Source organism: Xiphophorus maculatus, chromosome 18 (assembly GCF_002775205.1).
Source record: "Xiphophorus maculatus strain JP 163 A chromosome 18, X_maculatus-5.0-male, whole genome shotgun sequence".
Taxonomy (NCBI): Eukaryota; Metazoa; Chordata; class Actinopteri; order Cyprinodontiformes; family Poeciliidae; genus Xiphophorus; species Xiphophorus maculatus.
In genome coordinates this window covers 11,196,378-11,220,802 of record NC_036460.1, presented here as the reverse complement: position 1 = coordinate 11,220,802, position 24,425 = coordinate 11,196,378, and the positions used below count along the sequence as shown (strand labels likewise).

Below are 24,425 nucleotides of genomic sequence, written 5' to 3'. Positions count from 1 at the left end.
GAATGAACCCTGTCACTCTGTCACCGGCTTGATTAAACTGTCCGAGAAATATATAAACACAGAAAGATGGTGGAGGATTAGTCACAGATTTTCATGAATAAGTAAGGGGGCTGAAAACCTGTTTAGCTAAGAGACCGGATTAAAAAATGTTTTTTTTTGTAGTGCTGCATGAATGAAAAAAGAGTCGCTTGATTGCATCATTTGAAACCAGGGCTGATTTGGATCATTGAACTAATAAAAAAGGTTTGAAAGACACGACGATGAAATGGAATATGTGATTATGAGCCAATCGAGCAACTTGCATAAGTCATATTTAAGCCACCATATTCAGAATCAAACTCAGAATCAGCTTTAATTGCTGAATTTAGGTTTATAAACAAGGAATTTGACTCACTGTGTACAGACATAAATACAAAAACAGGTGTGGAAAAAAATAAGAGACCACTACACTGAACCCCATTAAAAACCTCCTGGTTATTCCACCAAATGTTGATTTCTGAACTCTTCCTCAGTTAAAACATTAGTATTGTTGTTTCTGAATGAATATTATCTTGTTTTCTATGCATTGTTTGAGGTCTGAAAGCACTGCATCTTTTTCAAAAGTAAAATCAGAGAAACTGCTAATATTTTAGAGGAGATATAAAAAAAACCCAAACCTAAAGAACTCTGCATATTTATATGTACTTTTTGCTAAAAAGTCCGTAAAGATGCTTGCAGCAGAATATTTGGTGCTCTTTGTGTCTTTCTGAGGAGAGAAGCCGTCTCTGTTGAGGCTGGTTTCTGCAATTAGCGCTCTGTAGCAGTGACCTGAAGATAAAAGTCTAAGCAGTTTGTGTCCAGGATGTGTGGGGTCTGCAGAGCTGTTTCCCATTTCCTGACCCTAGATCAGTACAAGTCCTGGATGGCGAGAAGGTCAGCTTTAATGATCCTCTCTGCAGAGCTATTTGTTTGCAATCCTGTTCTGTTTGCTTAGTATGAATTATCAACGTAGAGAGATTTGAAAATTTAAAAATGTTTTTATTGGTCAGGGTGACTAGAAACGTTCCATGTCAGATTATTCTGCTTTTTAATTCATAATACGTTGTTTTTGGTTATATTAACAACTCATGTTGAAGAAAAAGAGTCTTAGAGATATTCTGCTAGAGCTTTGCCATCTTTGAGACGCTGCTGCTGTGTGAGAATGAAGCTCTGTTTGGGAATTACAATGGTGAACAACTCACAGTTTCACTTTTATGAAAAAGCAAAGTTTCATCTTAGTTTACATTAAGATGCTCGTTGTCTTCATCCAGTTGTAGAATACAAATGTCTCCTCATATAAATCTCTCAAATAAAACACACAACACATTAATATTATTACCTCAATATCAAAACTTAAAAACATTAGAATTATTTAATAAATAAAGCTGTCTTTAAGTACAGAAAGAAAGAAAAAAGTACAGCAAATTTATATACCAGTTATGTGCTTACAGACTAAGATACTAGTTCTTAGCATCACTCTGCTCTTTATAAAGGGAGACTTGTTTTATGGGGGGTTTATTGCTAGCCAATTAGTCGGGCCAGTTGCCCAGGTAACCATAGTCAGCTCCTGGACAGCCAATGTCAATCATATTTTGCCAGCTGAAGCTTTTTTCATAAAATGTCGGTTCTCCATGTTTGATTCTTGCTAACATTAAACTAAGTAATAAACTAACATTAGTTTCTCTACAACAACAAACATATTTATTGTCTTTAGTCTGTCACAGATTGGTGCAAAGTGCTATTATATGAATTTAGCTTTCCAATGTTTCAGGAACCCCTCACCAGTCATTTAACTTTGAAAAAATGTGGGCTGAGGAGGCTGACATTAGTGTCGTGGACGTCTGTTCTCTTTCCACATGTTTTGCGTTGAAATTATATTTTAGGCTTGAATAACTTTGGTAACAGGCTAACTCCTTTTAGCGCAACATGCAGACAACAACAGTCTTTTCCAGCGTCCCGTCAGATTTTTTTTTTTAAAGCAAGAATTAATCCCCCAGTGTCGCTTTTTTTTTACAGATGAATAAAAGTTCCAGCTTGGGACATTTGTGTTTAAAAAAAATTGATTATTTGTGTTTGATTTTTGAATTTGTTGTATATGTATTTAATTAATCAAAATTAGCATATTAAAGTCTTGTCCCTATTTTTTACAAATGCCAAAATCATGTATGGTATGTTTATGAAAACATACGCTCTAATTTTAAAGATGCAGTTAGATATTTAGTGAGATACCTGTGATGTTCCAGTTCAGTTTTTTCTTGATAGTGAGGCAGATAATGTCCTCACTACTAGAAGAATCTCACAGCAGCAATAATCTGTAGAGAACAACTGGATAAAAAATAAAGCATAAAGAAGCATGTGATGGATTTGTCTCACTTCCTTCATAAAGGATGGCCTGGTGTTTCCTTGCTTAAACAGTTATCAAGAAAGTATTGATTGACTCTTTCTTTCAGCAAATGGAGAAACCAAATTGGTTTTTTTTATTATTGCTTTGACACATTTGAGAGTACACTGATATTTTTAAAAGAAAGATTCTTCATACAAATTGATATATAATGTCTTTTGTTCAACACTATGAATCCAACTGGATCTGCTGTGAAATCGCACATGGGAGCAGCTTTTGAAAAGGTGTTGCTGCCTTTGATGTTGCATTTGCGGGTCACTTGTAGAAATGAATCATCTGTGGCCTGAAGCTTTTTATCTAACCTGCTGCTGACCAGCAGCAACTGCTGCTCTTTGTTTTCTCACCAGTTTGCATCACAGCATTTTGAGCCAAACGAACAAAGGTGACAAAAAGGCTAGAAAACAAAGATGTGTTAGAAAAGACAGCCGCTTGAGAAGAAGTTAGAAATAATAAAACAGTGTTTATAACGTTTGAATTTTCCACATTTTAGCCTGTTACAGCTACACACTTTGACATATTTTTTGTTGATTGTATGTGACAAACCAGCACAAAGCAGAGCATAATTATAAGGTAGAAGGAAACGGGTAAATGACTAGTAGCTGCAAGGCTTTTATTGCATCTACAGCTTTCAACATGAAAAGAAGAAACAATTTGTCCATTTGAAAAACCTGGATGAGAAGCATTTGTGAGGATAATTGTTTCCAAATCTTACTACAGATTCTGAATTGGATTAAGGTCTGGACTTTGACTGGGTCGTTCTTATATTATATGTACTGTACATGTGCTTCAATGTGACATTGCTTTTCTCACATTACTGCTATTTCTTTATCAAAATTCATCTTCCATTCAGCTCTAACCAGCCTCCGTTGTCTCTATTAAAGAAAGCATCTCTACAGCATGATTCTGCCACCAACATGTTTCACTATATATATGCATTGTTATCTTTCCTCCGCAGTTTAATTTTGGTCTCATCTGACCAGGACTGTGGTGTGTGACAAACCGCACACTGGACTTCTTATGACTTTCTTCCAACAATGACTTTGTACCTGACACTTTTCCATAAAGGCCACTCTTCTGCTGTCCATCCTGGTACTTCTTGCAGAACTGCAGTCTCTGTCTCTAGTGTGGCTTTGTAAGTTTTTAAAGAAGATGTCCTGCTGTCACTCTTTGAAAGTCTTCACCTCATGCTTCTTGGGAAACCTCTTACAACTGAACTCTTTCACAGCTCCTTCTGTGTTGCTGAACATACTGAAATAAGTACTAAAATACAAAAATAACCAACATATAAACAACATTTTTGATGAGTCACAGAGTCTGTTAGCTTCCAGTGGTATCCAAAAAAACTCAGGCTGCAAAGTTTGTGAAACATTTGATTTGCTGCCAAAGCCTTTGGTCACGACTACTGGTAGCTATATCAGTAGGTCCTGAAAGAGAGAGGAACCTGTCAGCCTGAAGCTCATGTGGAAAAACCGAAATGGTTGGATTTCTGAATTTTAGTTCAGCTAATCCTATTTAAGCGATAAGCCTTCCTCTGCAGAGTCTAACCTGACAAACATCCTCTATCTTTAAAAAAACACCCAGGAAGTAACATAATCCCCACTGGTTACATATATTTACTGCTCAAAAACACATGCAGAAAACCTACACTGGCATACAGACAGGCACGTGTTGCTATAGAGCAGGTGTGTAAAAATATTCAGACACTTTCCTTCCTCCACTTTGTGTGAAAACCCAGCAGCTTTCTTGGAGGATGTCAGATGTGTGTTCATTGCTTTGTGACTGCGCTGATTCTCTTCTCTTTTTCCTCTCTTAATTCTCCCCCATTTCACACCTCACAGGTACTCTCTCATCTGCTTTCAAAGCCTGTCTATTTTTTAACGCATCTTCTGATTTGCTTCATCCATCCATGTCTCATCTTTTTTGTAGTTGAGTGACTCCAGCAGCTTCCCTGATTTCCCCATTTGAAAACAATATCTGTCTCGGGCTTTGACTCCGGAGAGGAATATCAAATCCGAGTTGATGATCTGCATCAAATACTGTCAGGCTTTCGAAGGGCTGCATTTTTAATAATGAATTAACTTATTAAACAGGTTCAAAAATTGGCACATTCTGCAGATTTTTCATGTAATCATTTAAGCCTTTTTACATATATTAAAAAGACAAAATATGCAAACTAACAAATTATTTAGTTTTTTTGTTAATCTACGCTTTATCACTTGGAGCAAAGGATGCATCTACAGCTAAAAAGTATTTCTAACATCGACACGCTCATCTCTTTTTTTCTTTATTTAACAATAATACAATGCAGCTCTAATCTGCTGACTATTTTTTGGATTAACCAATTGTCTTCCCTTTAATCCAAGATCAGATCACTGGCAGTAACATTTGCAAGAGTAAAATCCCTGACATCCCTTTTACTAGTGATATTCTGCAGCTTATTTTGGACAATCCTAAAGTGTCCAAAGGCAAAAATGGACATACTGTCCCTACAAGCTACTTGTAATTTTGCCTCTAGGTCACTTCCTGGTGGGATGTGCAGGAAAAACCTCCAGAAGTTAATGTCCAAACCAGCTAACCGGACTGCTATCTCTTGAATGTACCCAGCATCTCTTTTTTTTGTTTATGATCCATATCTGATCTCTGGGGGTTGAAACATTGATAGATCAGTAAATTAAGATTGTTTCTTTTACTCAGCTCTATGTTCACCGCAACAAAACTCAATCAGTTGCCATATTACTAGACACTATGCACCTTCTGCTTCAGCAGGATCCCTCCCATCAAGCTGGCATCTTAATAATGCTGGAGGGATTTAAATAACCCAGTAGTCCTGGGGTTTTGCACGTGGAAAATGGACCTCAGAGTTTTTCAATCTCTTCTATGAAACTGCAGATCAGAAGGCAAACCTTTCCTTTCCTTGTACAGAAACCACTGATCTAAGGGAAAGGACTGGTCTCTTTTATTAAGTTAGAAATAAATCATGTTAGTTCGTCCACTTCCAGCTGGATGGCATTAATATTGGCGTGAAAGCATATTTCTATTCATTAGGTGGCACATGCTGTTAGTGAGTCTGTTAAAGGTGTTCTTCCTCAACCTGTTTGTGATGTTTACCATTTCTTTCCCCTCAGTTTATTACCAATCTGTTATAAAGCATTCCCACCATTTAAAACCTCATCAGAAATCATAACCGGCTTGTTCCACTAACAATGTATCACAGTTTCATTAGAGACACAGCTATTCCCACTTTATGTATGAATAATATCTGATTATCCTCTGATTATCTGCGCTGCCATGGTAAGAAAAAATGATGGCAACTAATAAAATGTCACTGTTCCAAAATGTTCCGATGGGAGAATCAACAGATGTCTTTAATGAGTTTCAGCCCACTCATCCATATGTCCTCTGACAGCGAGCTGGGTCCGTCACATTTCAATTGTTACATTTAAATTTGATTTACACCCTCTTCACATTGGATTTGATTTGCTTTCTGATGGAGGCTAGCTGCTCCACATTTTCAAAACCAAAGTTTTAGGGATCATTCACATCATCGTTGTTTGATCCGCTTTAATCAAACAATATATCGTTTGCCTAGAAAGTCAGATTGGTTTGGGGAGATGTGAATGCACAATCGAGATCTGACGTGGAGTAAGTAAGTGAACTCGGGTCCGTCTACAAACCCAGGTCTCACGGTTGAAGTGAAATCTGTTTGAGCGTCAACCAGACTGGAGACCGCTCCAAAAGCAGGAAATGAACCATAGAGCAAGGGATTCTGGGTGAATATAACCAAAACAAGCACGCAAGTCTAGCTTCTTTTGCCAAAGAAAAAGCTGCTAAAATCTGACACCACTCCATTTTTTACATTTCATAAAGAAGGAAGTTGTGCTCGGTGTTTTCTTCAGAGTTCTTTGGGTCGCTTCCTTCAGTGGTTCAAGGTGCAGCGCCTCCACAGGCAAGGAGGTGAACAGGTTTTTCAAAGAGTTTGGTTTGTTTGATTCAGTGCAGTGTGAAAGCTAACTACACTAGCTGAAAATGCAACAAATGTTGCAATTTTGGTGCTCGGTTGAATCAAGTCTACCGAACTATCAGACCTGAAATTATCGTTAGTGCATATCAGGGGAGGGAGTAAGAATAAAGAAACATTTTGCACATTTTTCATCAGGATATGACAAAAGTAGCAATAGATCAATGGTAAAGAGTTTATAGTGCAGAATATTAGAAGTTGTGTTCATATGGAACAAATTGAGGAAAACATGCTCAAGGTTCTACTTTTCTAGAAAACATAAAAGTATTTCAGGTTGTTGAAATGGCTGACTTTTCATCTCTACAGATTTCAGAGACCTGATAGATTCAGACAAAGGAAGATGGAGCAATTTAAACAAAATGAGATGTGAACCGAACTACACCCACTGACAACTCCGTGTCTGCGAAGAATAATAGTCGCAGAGTTATTGATTCTTCGTGTTTCATTATGTTTTTTGTGCCAAACACACAGACAGTGCTCAGAAAACACGCTCATTCACACAACATTTCATCTATCCCATCGCTGCATCTCTTCTGAAGCTCTTTTATCTTCTACATCTGACACTGTCCTGTCATCCTCAAAGTGAGGTGAAATATCAGTAAGAGCAATGCGTTGCAGTCTTGGCATGCAGGTCAATTTATTTTTGCAAAATGTATCCCTAACATGCACCGTTTTTTCCTTTTTCATTTTTAGCATGCTGTTCATCCATGTTACTTTCTAGCATGCAGAATGTTTACTTAATGTTAGAAAACATACAGTGACTTGTTTGTAAAACCAAAACAATATGTTTAAATTGCTTGTTATTTTAGTCAGTCTGAAGGTAAAAAATATTTTTTTAGAGTCAGGCTCGAAGTAGGTTCATCATTCTGTCTATAATACATTATCTTTGTACTTATTTTCAGTTTAAATAATTATTTGTAAGTTATTCAGTTATTGTAATTTGGGACTCTTCATTCTTCATAAGAAATGTGATTGAGAGGGAAGTTTGGGAGGAAATGTCTTGTTTCCGCCCACAGCAAAAAATTTTAATGTATCCTGATTGTAAAGTAATGCAGTTTTGACTCAAAGTGATTCTTTGAAGAATTTTGAATTTTATGAGGTACAACAACATTCCATTTCCTTTTGGGATCAATAAGGTATTTGTCAATTGAACTGATTTTGAATTAAAGGGTAGGTTTTATGTTTACAGGCCAGTTTCCAGTCTCCCCCTGTTATTTCTGCCTCTGAAAACTATTTTTTGTGCATTTTGTGCTTTCTCCACAACACACCAACAGATCTTATCTGATTTTGTTCCATTAAAGGCAGTAAAGAAAATGCTGAAATAGGTTATCTGCGGCATCTTTTGGATTATGAAGCGCATAAAGTGATTCCTTCCTGAGAGCAAGCCACAATTCTCAGTTAGCTGTCTGCCAGGTCTTCCCCTGCACTCCTGACCGCTAAAACGAGAGCAAGTAGATTGAATTATCCAAGCAATTCATCTGCAGAGCGGAGGAAGAGGTTAGCACTAATTTAGCTGAGTGTGCAGGCCATACAGTGACAAATAGGACTAAAGTAATGGTTCAATTTGTACTGTGTCAACTAACTGTATAAGAAAGATAGCCGAAGGGGCTAAAGTGGAGGGGAAGCATCCCGAAAATGAAAAGAAGAGACTGAATGAGTGGAAGACAGGACAGGTCATCAGCTCTCTGGAGACAGGGAACACTCACAGATGTGCTCTGTATCAATAATGGAACAAGAAAGGGGAGGAAGACAGAGACAGGAAGACATCAGCAGAGAAAGAGATCGAGAGAAATCACAACAGGCGGATGAAAAAGGGAGACAGTGATGGAGGAGCTGGTTAATAGACAAAATGTCAGCAAATCTTTGCTGCTGAATTTCTTTTCTGGCTCCTGTGCATTAATGGTTGGTGCAAAATATCAATAAATGGTAACAGAGGCAACACAACTAGAGCCCAGTGTTTGGTATAAAAACACCAGTAAGTAAAGTGGGTCTAAAAATATTTCCGGCACAATATTTAGTATCTGTTCATAGGAATCTGTCTTCATTTCATTGAAAAAAACTTTTTACATACTGCAGCTAAATATTTTTATACAACACCTTAAAAAACAAAATGCTGCTGGATGTTTTTCAATTTCCATTGATATTAAATTTACCCCTAATACCAGTATTTATATACATGATTATGTTTTAGTGTAGAGACAAGAGAATAACCAAGTAAATCTAATGAAGCAAAGTACAGTATTCAGTTTTTTCCCCCAGTGTTTTTAACAAATTTTTGTTCTTCAGAATGATTTTTGTGTAGAAAATCTCCAAGCACGTGAGAGTCTAGCAGAAATTTGCAATATTTCTTACATTTTCAGGTGCGGTTTGGTTTCATCCTGGCCTTTGTCAAATAAACCAAACTCTTTGAAATACATGTCCACCACCTCACCTGTGGGGGCGCTGCAGTAAGAACCACTGAAGGAAACAACATGAAAACCTCTGAAGAATACGTGAGCGCATCTTCCTTCTTCACAAAACGTAAATATAAATTAAGTGGTTTCAAATTTTAGTGGTTGTAGGATTTCTTTTTTGTCTTTGTCAAAAAACAGCGAGACATTTTCCATGCTGGCGCTGGACTCGCGCGTTTCTTTTGGTTGTATTTACCCAGAATGCCCTGCGCTGTAGTCCACTTCCTGCTTTTGGAGCGGTCTCCCGTCCGAGACCAGATTTCACTTTTTCAGTCCAGATCAGAGTTTGATTACACATTCACACTTCCCCAAACGACCCCAACTTTCTAGGAAAACAAACTTCAGTTTGATTAAGGTGGATTAAACTATGGAAGACCCTTTGCGCCAACGGGCTATTTTTTGCAGCTAGCCAAAAAATGAGTCAGTTAATGATCCAAAGCAATACTTCTAAAATGTTTTAAAAAAAAAATATATATATATATATATATATCTCAGTATAATGAGATAATTTATTACATTTTTTTAACAGAGTGGCGGAAATGGGCTTCCATACTAAACAGAGTTGGCGTGAATGCACCCTAAAACTGGTTCATTTGGTAGGAGCTCTGCAGTTTAACAGCATTGCTGCAAATTTACCGGAGCTAGCCAAAAAGCTTTTTTTCATCTGCCGTTCCTGGTCCTGGGCGCTTCCTGGACAGAAACGTACACAGATAATTCCACAATTTGACAACAAAAACACATAAAAGGCTGTTCATGAAGAGGACCTGAGAGGATTATATTTCCTTTCTGTGTTTCTCCTTCGACCCTGACAGAATCACTGTGGCCATGGTAATGTCTCATCAAACCAAAACCGAATGTATAGATGGACGTAGAAGAGCAGAGCAAATAAGAATTTGTAGCAGGTCCATTGTCTGGAACATCTTCACAGTTTTTTCAGGGAATTCATTATCGCTCCATTTAATTTAAAAAATGAGAACTTTGTTTGGCAGACTGAGAGGTGATGTAACTCCCCATGGGGAAAATATTTGATTTTCTAAAATAGTCTGCCTGGAAATAATTTTTCTGTTTTAGTGTCTAACTCCTGTTCCTGAGTACAAAGCAAGATTGAAATATCCAGATCCTTAGGGGGTCGGTGAATGTCTGTATTTATTTCCTAACAGCAGCACATAAAATCTGACTTGCTGCCTGAATAAATGTTTTACAGTGTAAATGACATGGTTGTGGTGACTTTACTTTACTTGCCAGGTGCTTTTAGACAATCAGATTTATTCAGATTTTAGAGACCAACATGATCATTTTATTTTCAGCTATTTTTTGCAGATAGCCAAAAAATGAGTCAGTTAATGATCCAAAGCAATACTTCTAAAATGTAACTTTTCTTAAGGAATAATAGAAAAACTCTGTATGTGTCACCATTTGTTGTGAACAGATGTGATAAAGTGCTTCATCTTTTCCACTGATTTGTACACAGTCACTACATGATCCAGAATGCGCAGTTCACACTTTGAAATTGATGGTAATTTGCCACACCTGGTGGAGAATGGAGAGTGACGTATGTACAGCCAATCAGTGCGTCATGTACAGCTCGTTACTTACTGACTGTGTGTGTGTGTGTTTCCCATATCGACAATAATAAGTTGACTGAAGGTGCGTTGACTAATTCTTTGCTCCAGTGGCTCTCTTCCCCTTATTTGCTGCTGTAACACTTCACTGCTCTCATTCTATGACAATCTTTTATGCGACGTGACACCTCTCAAATAATCTCTAATGGCAAGCAAAAATGTGAAAAAACAGATTTTATTTGTAAGCCCAATTTCTTTAGTGCAAACTGAAAACATGCAGGTCAAACAACCAAATTAGCACAATTTAAAGGGACTAAATAACCTCCAACAAGGCGTATCATGATGCTATACCAGAGAAAGAAAGGCCAACTTTGTTGGCCTTATTTGCCAACAAACAAGCATCCTGTTTGTTGGCAAATACTGAAAAAATTCTGATTTTCTTTTGTAATTACCCTGCCTGTCAAGATTAGTGGATTTCCAGTTGAAAACGTCCACAACTCAATACTTTGTTATAAGGCAAAAATATGTTTTTCATATACATGTTGCTTAGAGAGATATTGTGAAGCTCTAATATTTACTTGCCAGACATTTATGTTAAAAACAATTAATTAGTTTTTAACAAGTGAACAACTCGGGCAATCAAACAGCAGCAACTTGGTGAATTTAAGTATCTAGACACAATAAAGATTTTGCTGAAGTTACATTTCATCCACCAGAATGATAAAAAAAAGGTGGATTTAAATGGTCACTTATTTCTCAGAAACTGCTGAACTACTGGGGGTTTCAAACATCTATGAGTTTCACTGGGACAGGTCTGTGCTTGTGAACGAACAAAATTAGATGGAGGTTCCAAATGTTTATAATATGTGAAACCATTTAAAAAGACAAAAACAAACAAAAAAATAAGATTTTCTTGCTTGCTGTCAAAAAGAAACAAGAAACAGTCTCGTTTACGGAGCTGAGTGTGTCGTTTCTCTGCAACTTTGAACTCAAATCAGTCCTAAAAGTTTTAGAGGAAAGATCTCGGTTGAACTTTGGCTGAAATGTAAATATTATACGCCTCTAACTTTTCTTTAATTTTTCACATATATTTCAATAAATTCTTCTTTCTGTAAACAATACGATCACTTCGTTCATGTTTCAATCGATGCAAAATAAGGTTTTCTCCCACTGCTGCCATGCGCCTTCTTCTTAGTAGGCGTGATCATCGCTATGGCTACCCACCTAACCAGGTCAGAGTTACAGAAATGAGATGTATGTGAAAAAACAACAAATGACAGTAGATCTGTTTGAGCACCTGTGATTTTCCCTCATTTCCTGGCCGCCCGCTGCCTTTGGGCTGATTGCTGTGCGTTTCTTGTCTGTGTGTGTAACAGGAAGGAGACTCTCTCGGGGCGATGGAGAAGGTTTGTCGTCAGCTGACGTACCATCTCAGCCCCCACTCCCAGTGGAGAAGACAGGGACTGCTCAAGAGGAAGCCTCAGGCCTGGTGAGTTGGTGTGTGGGTGTCTGTTGAGGGATATGGGGTGTACTCATGGAGTGCCATGTGTCGCTATTTTGGCTAGCATGTCAGTATGTCAGCAGTGTGTCATCATCTGCTGCCCCTTTGGAAGCCGTGGAAAAATCTGCTCATGTCTCTTTGTTTCTTCTCAGTCATACACTCAGTTGGAGTTTAAATCAGTCCTCCTTTCTGAGTCTTGTTCTTTTTTTAAATTATACAACTTTCTTCTCTTAGGATGCTACACTGAAGGGGGTTTAATTTGTGTTTTTTTTGTCTAGATTTGACATAAACCAAGTTTTAACTGTGAGGCACAGCTGTGATTTCTGTCCACTTTGCATTTCAGCAGCCAGCTCCTTCTCCTCACACCTGCATTATGCAGAGAACGCTCATTTTCAAAGGCCGCAGTCGAAGGAGGGCAGCTATCCTGACTGAATTTTAATTTATACACAGCTGGGGTGCACAATATGCAAATAAGGTATCAAGAGCAACAAACTAATCCACCTGCTTCTCCAGCTCAGCTCTGCACGAGATGGAGGTTTATTTAAAGACTCAGAGCTGTGCTCAACATTAAATATTATTCAGTGCTGAGCAAACACTCTCACTCTCAGAACAATGTTTCTTCTCAGTCTTGGCTCTGATGCCATATTTCCCCAAATCCAATAGGTACTTAGTAACAGATTTCAGATTGAAAGCAATCTTCTTGAGCCTGTTTCATGAAATCCTCTCAGGTGTGCTCCGAGTGCCCATCTGAAGAGCAGCTCGGACTTGACATTATATAACTGCTTGTGTTGTTCAATTTTTCTTATTTGCTCCAGGTCACGAGATCACTGAAGCTAAACACAGTGGACCTAAGGCGACTCCGAATATCTAAAATCTGTGAATACCTGAAACATTCACTAAGAATAATTATAACGACCTCCACAAAATGTTCCTTAAAGAGTATCTAATCCCCAAATTAACTTTTTTTTTTTTACTGATAAGCCGTCTGAATAGGTGATTTAGGGTTCTTACCTTAGTTTATTTCTACAATATTTTGTCTAAAAACGTCTCAGTGCCAGCCTCCTTAGGTCCAACGGTCCTGCTGCAAAGTTGCAGGTAACCAACATAGCTAATAGGCATCTACATAAAATATTTCTAGAAAAAATTGATAAAAATCACTGAGGTAACCTTTCTTCCATCAACATTTTTTGATGGAAATGGTAAAGATTTGAAAAACATTCTCAATTTTGCAAAAACTTTTGTAGGCTTGCTAGAGGAGGTTTTTGACTTTCATGATAAAGAGTTAATGCATCCAGCCTCCTCCACCTTCTTCAAATCAGACAAACAGCGGCACAAACAAAAAAATTTGCTGCTCAAACCAGCACAAACATTTGACACCAATTTTGTCTGATTTGAAGAAGGTGGGGGGGCGAACTTCACCCAGGTGATAGAAACACGTTGTGTTTATTGTAACATTTTAAAAGTTTGCTCAAAATTCCCTTGGATGGAAACCTGGCTACTAACTCTAGCGAGTTTAGCCTTTAAGCCTGAAACGGGCCCATGCATTGTACAGAGTGATTTCATACTCAGTATCGAATTGTCCCTGTGTGCTGCAGCACGGTCTAAATCCAGCTCCGAAACACAGAGGCTGGCCATGAAATATGTCCTGCTGGGAGCAGACGGTAGAGAAAAAACTTTGTAGCGAGACGCTTGGAGAGCAAATTCCCCCTCGCAGGATCAGTCGGAAATAAAAATGTCTCCTCCTCCTGCTTTGAACATAAACAACAGGTGTCACCTCCTCTCTAAAGGCGTTTGCACCCCGATGCTGGAGTGTCGAAGCAGAGAAATAACAATTCAGTGCCGGCCGTAAGACTGGACCCCTGCTGTGTGTGTTTTAGAGTGTGTGTCAGTGGCTTCACAGTCAATGCAAGTGGGCTCCTGGTGATGCCATTAAAGCAGTGACTCACAGTTTGTTGGAATAAAATGAGACCAAAAGATGAAACTTAAAATGAGTGAAGTGGTTCCGCTCCGGTGGAAGGGATTTAATCAATGCAGCTTTGCCGTCGTCACTTGAGGCTGTCAGGAAGTCCAGCCAGACTGATTAACTGGAGGAAAGACGAACCCCATTTACTCTGAGACTCGCAGGGAGATATTATATTGGCTCCTCTGTTGGAACGGAGCACACGCACCATTAACACCTTCCTCTCCTGCAAAACAAACATTTCCTGACTAATTATATCCCAGAGTCACTTAAAGTGATGAGAAATGCACTTTGGGTTCAGGGCTCCAATTTACTGGATTTAGTCATGCATTTTAAAATCCATATTAATCTCTTTTCTCATCCAGTTATCATTCCAGCAGCAGCTTGCCTGCGTATCTGTTGATCATGAGTGTTTCCTGTGTGAATCACCTTTCTGTTTTTACTGGGATATATCTGAAACTTTTACCTGAGTCGACAAACACAGGTTGGCTAAAAGAGACATTTGTTTTGGTTGTTGGCAAAGTTATTGCTCCAGACTCTTTTCTAAAGTCAAGCATAAGAACCCCTGCTCTTGAAAAGAAAAAAAGCGGAAGACAGCAGAAGGTTCACATCAAGATTAATGAGAACAAACAGATTATTTTATCAGGATAAAGAGTCAAAGCAAAGACTGAGATAAACTAACAAAATAAGTATGTTTTTTTTTTACCTTGTATAACAATCTAATCAAGGTAAAATGTACAGAAAAAGACATGTCTTCTCCATGTTTTCTGAAGCAACTGTATAATCTCTTGCAAACTTGTGGTAATCTCTTCTGACTATGAAATCCACTGGGCCTCAGCCTGTCAAAAACATAAACAAGAAAAGGAAATGACTAAACTGTAAGAAGGGCTGATATATTTTTGTCTGAGGAAAAAATAAGTGCTGGTGATCCTCCCTGGGAATCAGACAAAGAGGATTTGTTTGCTTCTGTGAGGTGAAGATAGTTAAAAAATAAACAACTTTAAAACCAGAAGTCTTAGGTCTGGCTTTGAATGATATTCCTGCTACATAATAATATGTGAATATCTGAGTAAAATTGGAAATATAAGTATTATTTTTTTAGCAAATATTTTTCAAAATCATATTTTAAAAGTATTTTTATTAGATTATATTACATATGTATTATTATATAATTGAAACAACTTCTGTGTCTCATTAAATAAGCCCTAACATGACATTCGATTGGTTATCCTGCACAGCAACTAACAATTTAAAATCACCAGCTGCAGATCTATCATCATTGATTTATTTGTTGCTGGTGATTTTGAATGGTAAGGCAGAGAGATAAAATAAATTCATGCTGTTCTGCAGCATAGCACTATGAAATAGAATGCATTTAGGCTGAAATGATTAATTGTGATTAATCGATTATCTAAACAGTTGTCAACTAATTTAGTAATCGATTAATCATGAACTGGAGTATGCAGACTCAAAAAGGGCATTTGCTGAAAGAACAACATATTCAGAGCAGTAATTATGCCAAAACTATACAATATATATATATATATATATATATATATATATATATATATATATATATATATATATATATTCATCTATATTAAGATGAAAAACCTTCTGTGTGTAAATACGTACTACATAGAACAAAAAATAAACTAATTGTTAGTTGCAGGCCTAATTAATAAGATATAATAGTCATAGACTTGCGCTTTTGACTTCACATCACTATTGCAAGTGTAAAAGAGAAATTAAAATGGATTCCACATGTCAACAGTAGCATAAAGTACCTGCAGGGCTGCACAAGTTCACATTGTCTGCAGTGAACTCAGCAGCAGCAGCTGCAGGTCTGTAGGGACCGAACACCAAGAAGCTTCATTCCCTTCAATGTTCTCTGACTGAATAAACAGCATGTAAACAGAGTCTGACTGCTGACCGTTTGGCCTGGACCGGAGTCTGTCTCGGTGTGTCCCTCCTGGGTCTTGCAACTCTGTGTCTCCTTTTCCAAGTAGCTCGTTTAGCTTTCATGATGTTGCCAAATAATGAGGTCTCTCTAAGGTTTTGTCCGACTATAACATTGTTTGCCATGGAAACCACTATTACATGAGCATACAGAGCGCTGTTACGTCAGATAGTCCCACACCTTTCTTCTTGCTCTCTTCCTCTCTCTCCTCTTGGATCTTTTTGCTGTCTGGCTGCCGCCCACCGACTTGGTGGCAGTCGCTGCTTCGCCGACCAGATTTCTGGTCGCCCTCCCGCCTGAGCTCTGGCTGCCAGCAGAGGGAGAAGTTAAATGTTGACTCAGCCTGTCTGAGCCTTTCCCACTTTTTCTGTGTTTCCTCACTATCAGACAGAACCAGTCTGGGAGGATATTGGATCTTTGTTTACCATCAAAGATTTTCCCTGCATAAGAGAAATGGAGACCTGAAAAGTAAACAAGAGGTTAATTAATGATTTTGTTTAATCTAAAGCAGCAATTAAATAATATATTGCAACATTTAACATAAGTATATCAGCTTTTTAGAGTACAATAAAAAGACCTTGCAGGATCTATGGTTTGGCAGAGAACGGTGTCAGACAGAATTATTGGAAATGCATCATTGCCAGTTTCTAACCCATTTTCCTGCCTGCAGGAGGCCATCGATTTGCCGTGTCGTATCCTTTCCCACTCCAGCTCTGCTTGCTTTGTTCCAGCCATGGATCAAAGCATGCCGGGCCAGCAGATTCTTTGAAAAGGTCCTGTAGTAACACAGGCGATCTCAAACTGCAGTGAACACTCTCTACTCTTTGACTGCTGCAAGGTGCTTCATGCCCTGGAGTTTGCTGGATTTGTTGATGTGTTAACATGATTTCATCATTTGGTGAAAAACTAAACAGAAATGGCTTGCTATTTTATGTATCCGTGAAGTTTTGCACAAAAAGAAAGACACAAATGCAATCCTATTATTTAAAGGGAACTTATTTTTCACATGTGGAGACATATGATTTATTCAGGCTGAGAGAGAGCGAGACTGATGGCAGGTTAAGATTTTAAGCTGTTTGCTCATTTCCAAGCAGCTTTGGAAATGTTGACAGATTTCTTTGAACATCTAACATTTCACATTCTTTGAGAAATACCCATGAAAAATGTTTTAAAGGGGACCTTTTACCCACAATTGTCTTTTTGTGAGTTTTTATACTTCCATTTGGGTCTGTACTACTACTAGAAACAGTCTAAGCACTAAAACAAACAAACAAAAAAAACATCCAAAAAGACACTTTTTGGTAATAATCTAATGTTTTTTGGTGTCTGGAAAATGAGTCATTTCAAAAAAAACTCCTGATAATTAAAGCCTTTTTTGCACTGCCTGGACCAGCCCGGCTCCGTTCGACCCAGTCCTATTGGTGTTATGGCCCTGGTCGTTTTGCACTGAGCTGGATACGTCACGCAAATCGAATTATTGCTAAAGCTAATCAGGTGATCTCCCCAGCGACCGCAGAACAGTTTTCTTCTTGGGTCTCCCATTTTTTCTATATGCGCTCATGAGCGAGGAAACAAAGGGAAACTTTTACCTCAACTTTACGTTTAACAGGAAAAAAAAATCTCATCTGAATGTCGTCTTTGAGCTGGACTCGCGGCCTGTGGAACTACTGCTGCAGTAGGCAGGATTTCCTGGCTGGAGCGATGCCAGATGTGGAAATCCCCTCGTTCACAGCCTTGCTGACTTCTGATCTGTTCAATTGGAGAAATGTTATTTACATTTACCATTAAAGTCTTTGGTTGAAGAGGCGATTGTAATCCCAGTGTAGGGTAAGAATAGATTATGACGGGAATTTATTGATGCAGCATATTGAAATGACAGCCATGGAGAAAGTCTAGAGCTCCTCTGACCCAGAGATCTGATCTTTGTCCCACTAATCAGCAGCTAACTTCAAACCAGCCCGGTCTGGCCGGCCCGATTGGAACCACAGCTCTCGGGGTTCCAGGGAGTGGGGCTTAAGTCACAATTGACAGGCACTGTCCCATTGCCTAGCAACCCCAGTCGAACCCAGCCCGTCACCTAGCAACAACCCATGTAGCAGCCCAAGTTCGAGCACATCTGGTCTGCTGGTTTAACCGCTGTACAATGACTGCTGGAAAGGACAATGTTATTTTATTTGACTGCAATGGACAACGTGTTCATTCCAGTAATGGCAAAATGGAGCTGCTTGGCTTTATGTAACTTTTTACTAGCAATGTCCCTGCTACATTGCCAAAGAAAATTGTAGTTTGAGCGAATCGGTTCATGAAGGGCTAAAAACAACCGACAGTGCACTACAAGTTCAGGTGAAATCTCATCATCTGAGAATGACTTTTTCCAAACATTTTAAAAAACGTTTTTTGTATTGTTTTTTAACACTTCCTTTTTCAAGGAAGTGTTTGTCTCCTTAAATAAAGCTATATTTCCTAAAGATACTTATTGCTAATATAAAATGTAATTTAGATGAGCAAAATCATGTTGTCCACCTGTGCAGAAAACGTTTAAAAAAGAGTAAAAAAGTGATATACCTGTTTCAATACCTGAGATTTTTAATGAGAAAAATTCCTGAGTGGTGCAATCAGTGCAGTGATTAAAATACTGATTTTGGACTTCATCACTTCAGAAAGAATCTGCACCTGCATGGCTTGTTTCCATTAGACACCACAGGAGATAAATTTGGCTCATTTACTGTATATCCTCTGAGCATGTATGTAGTACATAAAAAGTCCAGATGAGGCAGTTTAAAATGCGTTTTAGTCTCTAATAAATGTTCGAGAGCTCACTGAGATCAATGAAATCCTCTCACCACACTGGTCACTGATATTCTCAAGCTGCTCACTCTCGGCTGTTAATTCTGTTCTAATCCAGGTTATAATTTACAGTCCACAGCCAGTGAAAACTAAAAATTAATCTCAGCTCTTTGAAAGCACTGGGATACACTTTCTTTTCCCATTTTAATCCTAATCTCATCTCTCTCTTCCTTGCTCGCTCCTCTGACTCATCCTATGAGTCATTCTTTCTGCCCTTTTATACAAGGTGCCAAATTGTACACTTCGGTTCGTCCTCACTGAGCTGCACACGGCTTGGTGTGTTCATGCCATAAAGACGAGGACACGGGAAACAATCAAACATCCATTTTCTAAAAATACACTGGCTTTTAACAGAGCCGCCAGCAAAGCCTTGAGTGGTGGAGAAAGAACAAGACCCAGTGCGATTTTTAGGAGGAATATTCTTTTGATAAATTTGAATGATCTGCTCTCTTAGGAAAAAAATAGCTGTGAATTATTTTAATTTGTGTCCAGATGGAGCTCATGTTACAGCTCAAATACTGCAAAAACTCTGAGCTGCCCACTCTCTTCTGCTTAGCATACCACACCAGTTCAGAAGATCATTCTTCATTATGCAGCAAGACATATGAAGTATTATTGTTGAATAAAGGCATTTAGAGGTAACCTTTCCTCTCGGTATGTGGCATGTAAAGCCCGCCGCTGTGCCGTGACATGCAGCCGCACAGCGAGCGCAGTGCCATGGCTCCATATCAGTGCATAAGCACGCTACAATCAGATAAGAAAGACCTGATGCTTAGCTAGTTCCACGTCCGTTCCTCCTGCACAGTGCAGCTCTGTCATCTGTCTGTGACTCATATTTATTCCCAGTGACCCCTGGAAGCTGTGTGAATAATGGGCTTACCCACTGAGACCCACTGCTGGCAGATGCACAAAAGGACACTTTGTACATCTCTTGCTCTCAGAAAAAAAATCCACCATCCAAGGAATGAATGAAAGAAAGCAAAGTGTTCTGGTCAGTTTTCTTCTTTCTATCGAGATGTTGGAATATAACATCTGAGGTTTTGCTGTGGACAAACACATGGAGTCCTGTTTGTCAGGATGCGATAACAACTCAAACGCAGCTGCTTGGGGAAGATAAAGTAATCAGTTCTTAACTAGAATATGGGATTATACAAACCTCAAAGCTAGCTCACTGGGTGTCTCTCCAGTCAAGCGAATGGTCACAATGGTTTGAAAAAGTATTCACTCCCCTTGAAATTTTTCTCAATTTGACATGCTGCAACCACAAACTTCAATGTCAACAACAGACATTTGTGAAGTGGCTCTTTTCCAAATATGGATTTGATAATAAAAGAAAGTTTTGTATTTCAATGGAATTTTCCTATAGGGAAAAATCACTTTTTGTATGTGTTTGTATTTCCATTTGGGTTTGGACACCTGGTGTCTATTATGATATCAGGCTTTATTATGATGTAAAGCCTCTTTTTAGCTTTACATCATGTCATATTTTTATTGCCTCATCTAAAACATACCTGGATTCTTTCAGGAGTTTTAAAGAGACAAAGTACTAATATCAAGGCTTTATATTGCAATATTGAATTTCTTTTAAGTCATATTTGATATGTATAGCAATTTTATAACAATTGAAGAAAACTTGGAAAATACACAACACTTTAAAAAGTAACACAGACATTTTTTGGCATTAAGTTCATGTTTTTTTGTGCCTGAAAGAACAAGCATTTTCAAAAATTAAGTTAAATTCAATTCAGTTTTATTTATATGCCGTGAGACAACAGATGTCGTCTCACGGCACTTTAGAAAACAATCATTTCAATTTAATCAGACATAAACAGAGCAGCAGTGCATTAAACTCGATTAATTATTCAAGGTAGCTTAAAAGGTTTCTAAGAAAATTCAGCACTTATTAGTTCGAGAGTCATTGATTTGCAACATTCACTTCTCCTGGACATCATAATCGGTAGGCACTGCCCCGTTACCTAGCAACCAAAGCAGAGCCCAGCCCATCACCTAGAAACCAAAGCAGAGCCTGATTACTTTGTAGGCCAGTAATCAAGGTTTTTATTTAATATAAATACATACATAAATACTTATCTATATGCACAAAATAAACAAAAACTGCATAAACATTGACATGTAAGTGTTTGAGTCAGAAAATGCTGAGTAATAATTCTCAGATTACCATAAACAGCTCAGATGTCACAGAAATCTCATAAACTAATATCTCAAATCTCTAAAGACTATTTCTTTAAATCCAAAATCAGACAATAACGTGTAAAAAATGAACATTCTGCAAGAAAAGTAGCATGCTACCTTTGTTAACTATACAGAAAAAAATATGTTTGAATGTGAATGAAATATCTTGTCCTGGTACCTTAAATGAAGATGTAAGAATGAAGGATGAAATCAATGAGGCAGCATCAGTTTCTGATTTAGGCAATATGAAGGTTCAAACAAAGCAACAGTGAAGAATATTGTTGGAGTATTCTCACCCAGATAACCAAAAAACTTAAGCATCAGATTCATCTTTCACTTTGCCTCTGGTTGAAATTGACCTAATCAGTTTAATGACATGCTGCAATGATTGGATTAAGTCAGACTGTGCATAGAAGTAGTTCCTGATGGTAAATGATTTGATAAAGCTGAACAAGGTAATTACATTGCAGTCGGTGACGTCTCTTGACGTGGAAATGTACACAAACCTTACTTGTACATAGCCTCTACGCTATCTTTGTGAATCTTATTGTACGGAAGTTTAAAGATAATTTCTTCCGCCTCCCTCACCTTCCTGTGTCCTCCCAGGTAACAAAAACACACAGTTAATTGAGAAAACAAGTTAAAGAGGTGTGTAGATGGTGTAAACTTCAGATAAAGCAATATCCTAACATCATAAATGCATATTCTGCCTCCACAGCTTTATTGAAATACGTCAGGCATGAATTTGTTTATGAGTCTTTTTCAGGAAACAAGTGGGCAGTTCCAGGCCGTTGAGAAGTGATCAAAACAATTGTATATTAGGAATTGCTGTGGAAATACACTATGCTTCATCATACTTTAGGAGAAAATGTTACAGATTTTTTCTTATTGGTGGTGAACTTAAGATGAACCATTTCAAAAGTATATTCCAAGAACAGTATGAAATGTTAGTAATGACATCCGGCTTGTTACCTAACTGTTTCCGTAGTGTGGGGACAAGAGGAGGAGTAGCTGCTGAGTCACAAGTTATTATAATGTCACTGTAATAATCAGAGCTGCACAGGGTCCAAGATGTTGCTCTGATTCTGCCAGGTTTCTAACAGATTTCTGGTCATTTATTTTAGATTCCTCATTATACCAGAACAACAGAAAAGCAACAACAGACTGACGTTATGCACATACACAGATACTGAACGGTAGTGCCACTGAGATAACTTGAGTTTTTTCCAACTGAGCTAGCTTGACTTCAGTTAAATAAGTCCAGTTGGGTGTTGTTCAGTTAATTTTTGCTTCAAAAAACAGTCTGATGAGACTGTTAAAAAAGAACTAATGTTGAGTGCAAGTTGTGCTAAAAGGAGGCAACCTATCCCCGGCGCTATTAAACTCTAAAATACCATTTCAATGCAAAACATGTTACAGCAGCACAGATGTCCCCAACACTAATGCCAACATTATCTCTGTTGTAGAGCTTATATGTCTATTCATTTAATAATTTAGCATCAAAAAGAGGCCATGAATTAAAAATGCTGCTTATTTTGTCAACATAAGAGTTTAAATTAAAATTTGAATTAATTATGATTAATTACACCCCATGCAATCAACTTGATTAAAAATTTTAATCGAGCCTCACCATTACTTAAAACTGCAGCATGCAACTTTCATAAATTTTTTTTTTTTTCTTACATATTTGTTGATACTGTCACTATGTCATGACTTGTATGGTATGAGATGGATAATCAGTGAAAAAGTCAAGCTCCTCTGCTTTCTCCCAGCGCTTCTGGTGCTAACAACCAATCGGAGCAAGGAGGCGGGTCTTAGCGGGTCTTAGAGTTGTCAGTCATCCTCTGTGTGGCGCTGGTCTACTCTCCCTTGCCCCTTTGCTCTCTGCTATGCTGATGATGGCAGATAAACGGTTTTCCCAGAACGATGAGTTGTTTCTCCACCATTAGCCCATTGAGCAGCAAGTACAAGAGATTCATTGACAGCACTAAGACCCGCCTCCTGGCTCTGATTGGTTGTTTATTGTCGGGAGCGGTGCATTTCTTCAAATGGCATTGATAGCTCAGGAAGGAGGTGGAGGAGATTGATCATTTCACAGATGATCCGTCTAATAACAAACTGTCACACCATGGTGACGGTTTTAACAAATATGTAAAAAACTTTTTTATTATTATAAAAGTTACATACTGCAAATTTAATCTATACTTTTATTTTCCAGGAATGAAGCCAGAATGAGATTCGTAGTGGAGAATCATCCTCCCTTCCACTGTATCGCCGGGTGTTGTTGAGACAGAGGGCGGATGACCCTGGTTTGAAGCTGGGAGGAGTGTGTCACATTCCATGGCGTGGGATTCTGGTCTGAAGCCAAATACACCATGACTTCCTTTAGCTTCTCATCTGTTTTTTATTTCCACTCTGCGACTCATGTCTGCTCTTGTTTATTGCTTCAAATCGATGAGAAGAGAGCACCTCTGGAAGCTGTATGAGCTGTGACATGCAGGCTATGGGGCTCTAAACCATGGGAAAGCAAACCATGAAGCCATAGGAGAAAAATCCCTCCATGCTGATAGCACATCAGACTGCATGCAGCGCTTAAAAGATTGCCTTTGGGTTTAAGTGTGTGTAATTTTACTTTCTGGTGGTCTTGTGAACTCAGAGTGGAAGAGGAGGGGCTGCTGAACATGGGAGGTGGTATTATGGACTGGAACGATTAGATCAGTGTTTTCAATCTTGGAGTAACAGAGAGCCGAGGGCATCACCGCACCAGCTGTGTCAACTAATTAGCACACTTTCACTTAGCGTGGAGGAGGAAATGGTCTGCTTGGACTGGGGTTGGTGCGCGTCCCTCCAGGGCTGCTGTGGGAAGTAGTTGGAGATCACTTGCCCAGACTGTCAGGGGCAGCATCATCTCCCTCAAGGTGTTTTTGTTTTTTTAAAGCACTTCATTACCTATTACATATACTTACATGTTTTTTCCCTTACACTCCCATTACACCCTAGCATATCTGCTTTCCATTTCAGTGGCGTAGAAAGACATGATTTCTGAAGAGAATAACCTCCTGGAATCATCCTACTATCTATCTCCACTAGGGATTTTGACCAATATCGATTCCGATGTTGATATTGCAGTAATGCCTGATAACCAATATTTACAGATGCAACACTTCACTACCCTTTCAACACTTCAAAAAAAACAAAAAAACACTACATCACAATAACTGTCACATGACCAAAGAAACAAATTGCAGCCAGCTGGAAATAAATATTAATTGTTGTTAATATCAGTCCAGTTTTATTCATCAAATGGATACCAATATATTAAAAAATGACTAATATCGACCCGATACTGATGTTATTGCAGATATATTGTGCCTCCCTAATCTCCCCAGGTGCATCATTATAGTTAAAATATTAGTTTTGATTACTAACAACATTGCCTAATCTCAAGTTTCTCTATTATAGATTCTTTGCTCACCTCAGCATGCTGAATGCTTTAACCTAATGGTGAAACTGAC

The 24,425-nt window shown here is 38.3% G+C and overlaps 1 protein-coding gene across 1 annotated transcript in view; it reads left to right on the top strand.

The window, feature by feature from the left end:
• lrrc75a (leucine rich repeat containing 75A) overlaps positions 1–24,425 on the top strand; it is a 47,499-nt gene that overhangs the window by 11,227 nt on the left and 11,847 nt on the right. The window contains exon 3 of the mRNA XM_005804549.2: positions 11,826–11,938. Coding sequence (XP_005804606.1) covers positions 11,826–11,938 — 113 coding nt within the window. The remainder of the gene's footprint in view (positions 1–11,825; positions 11,939–24,425) is intronic.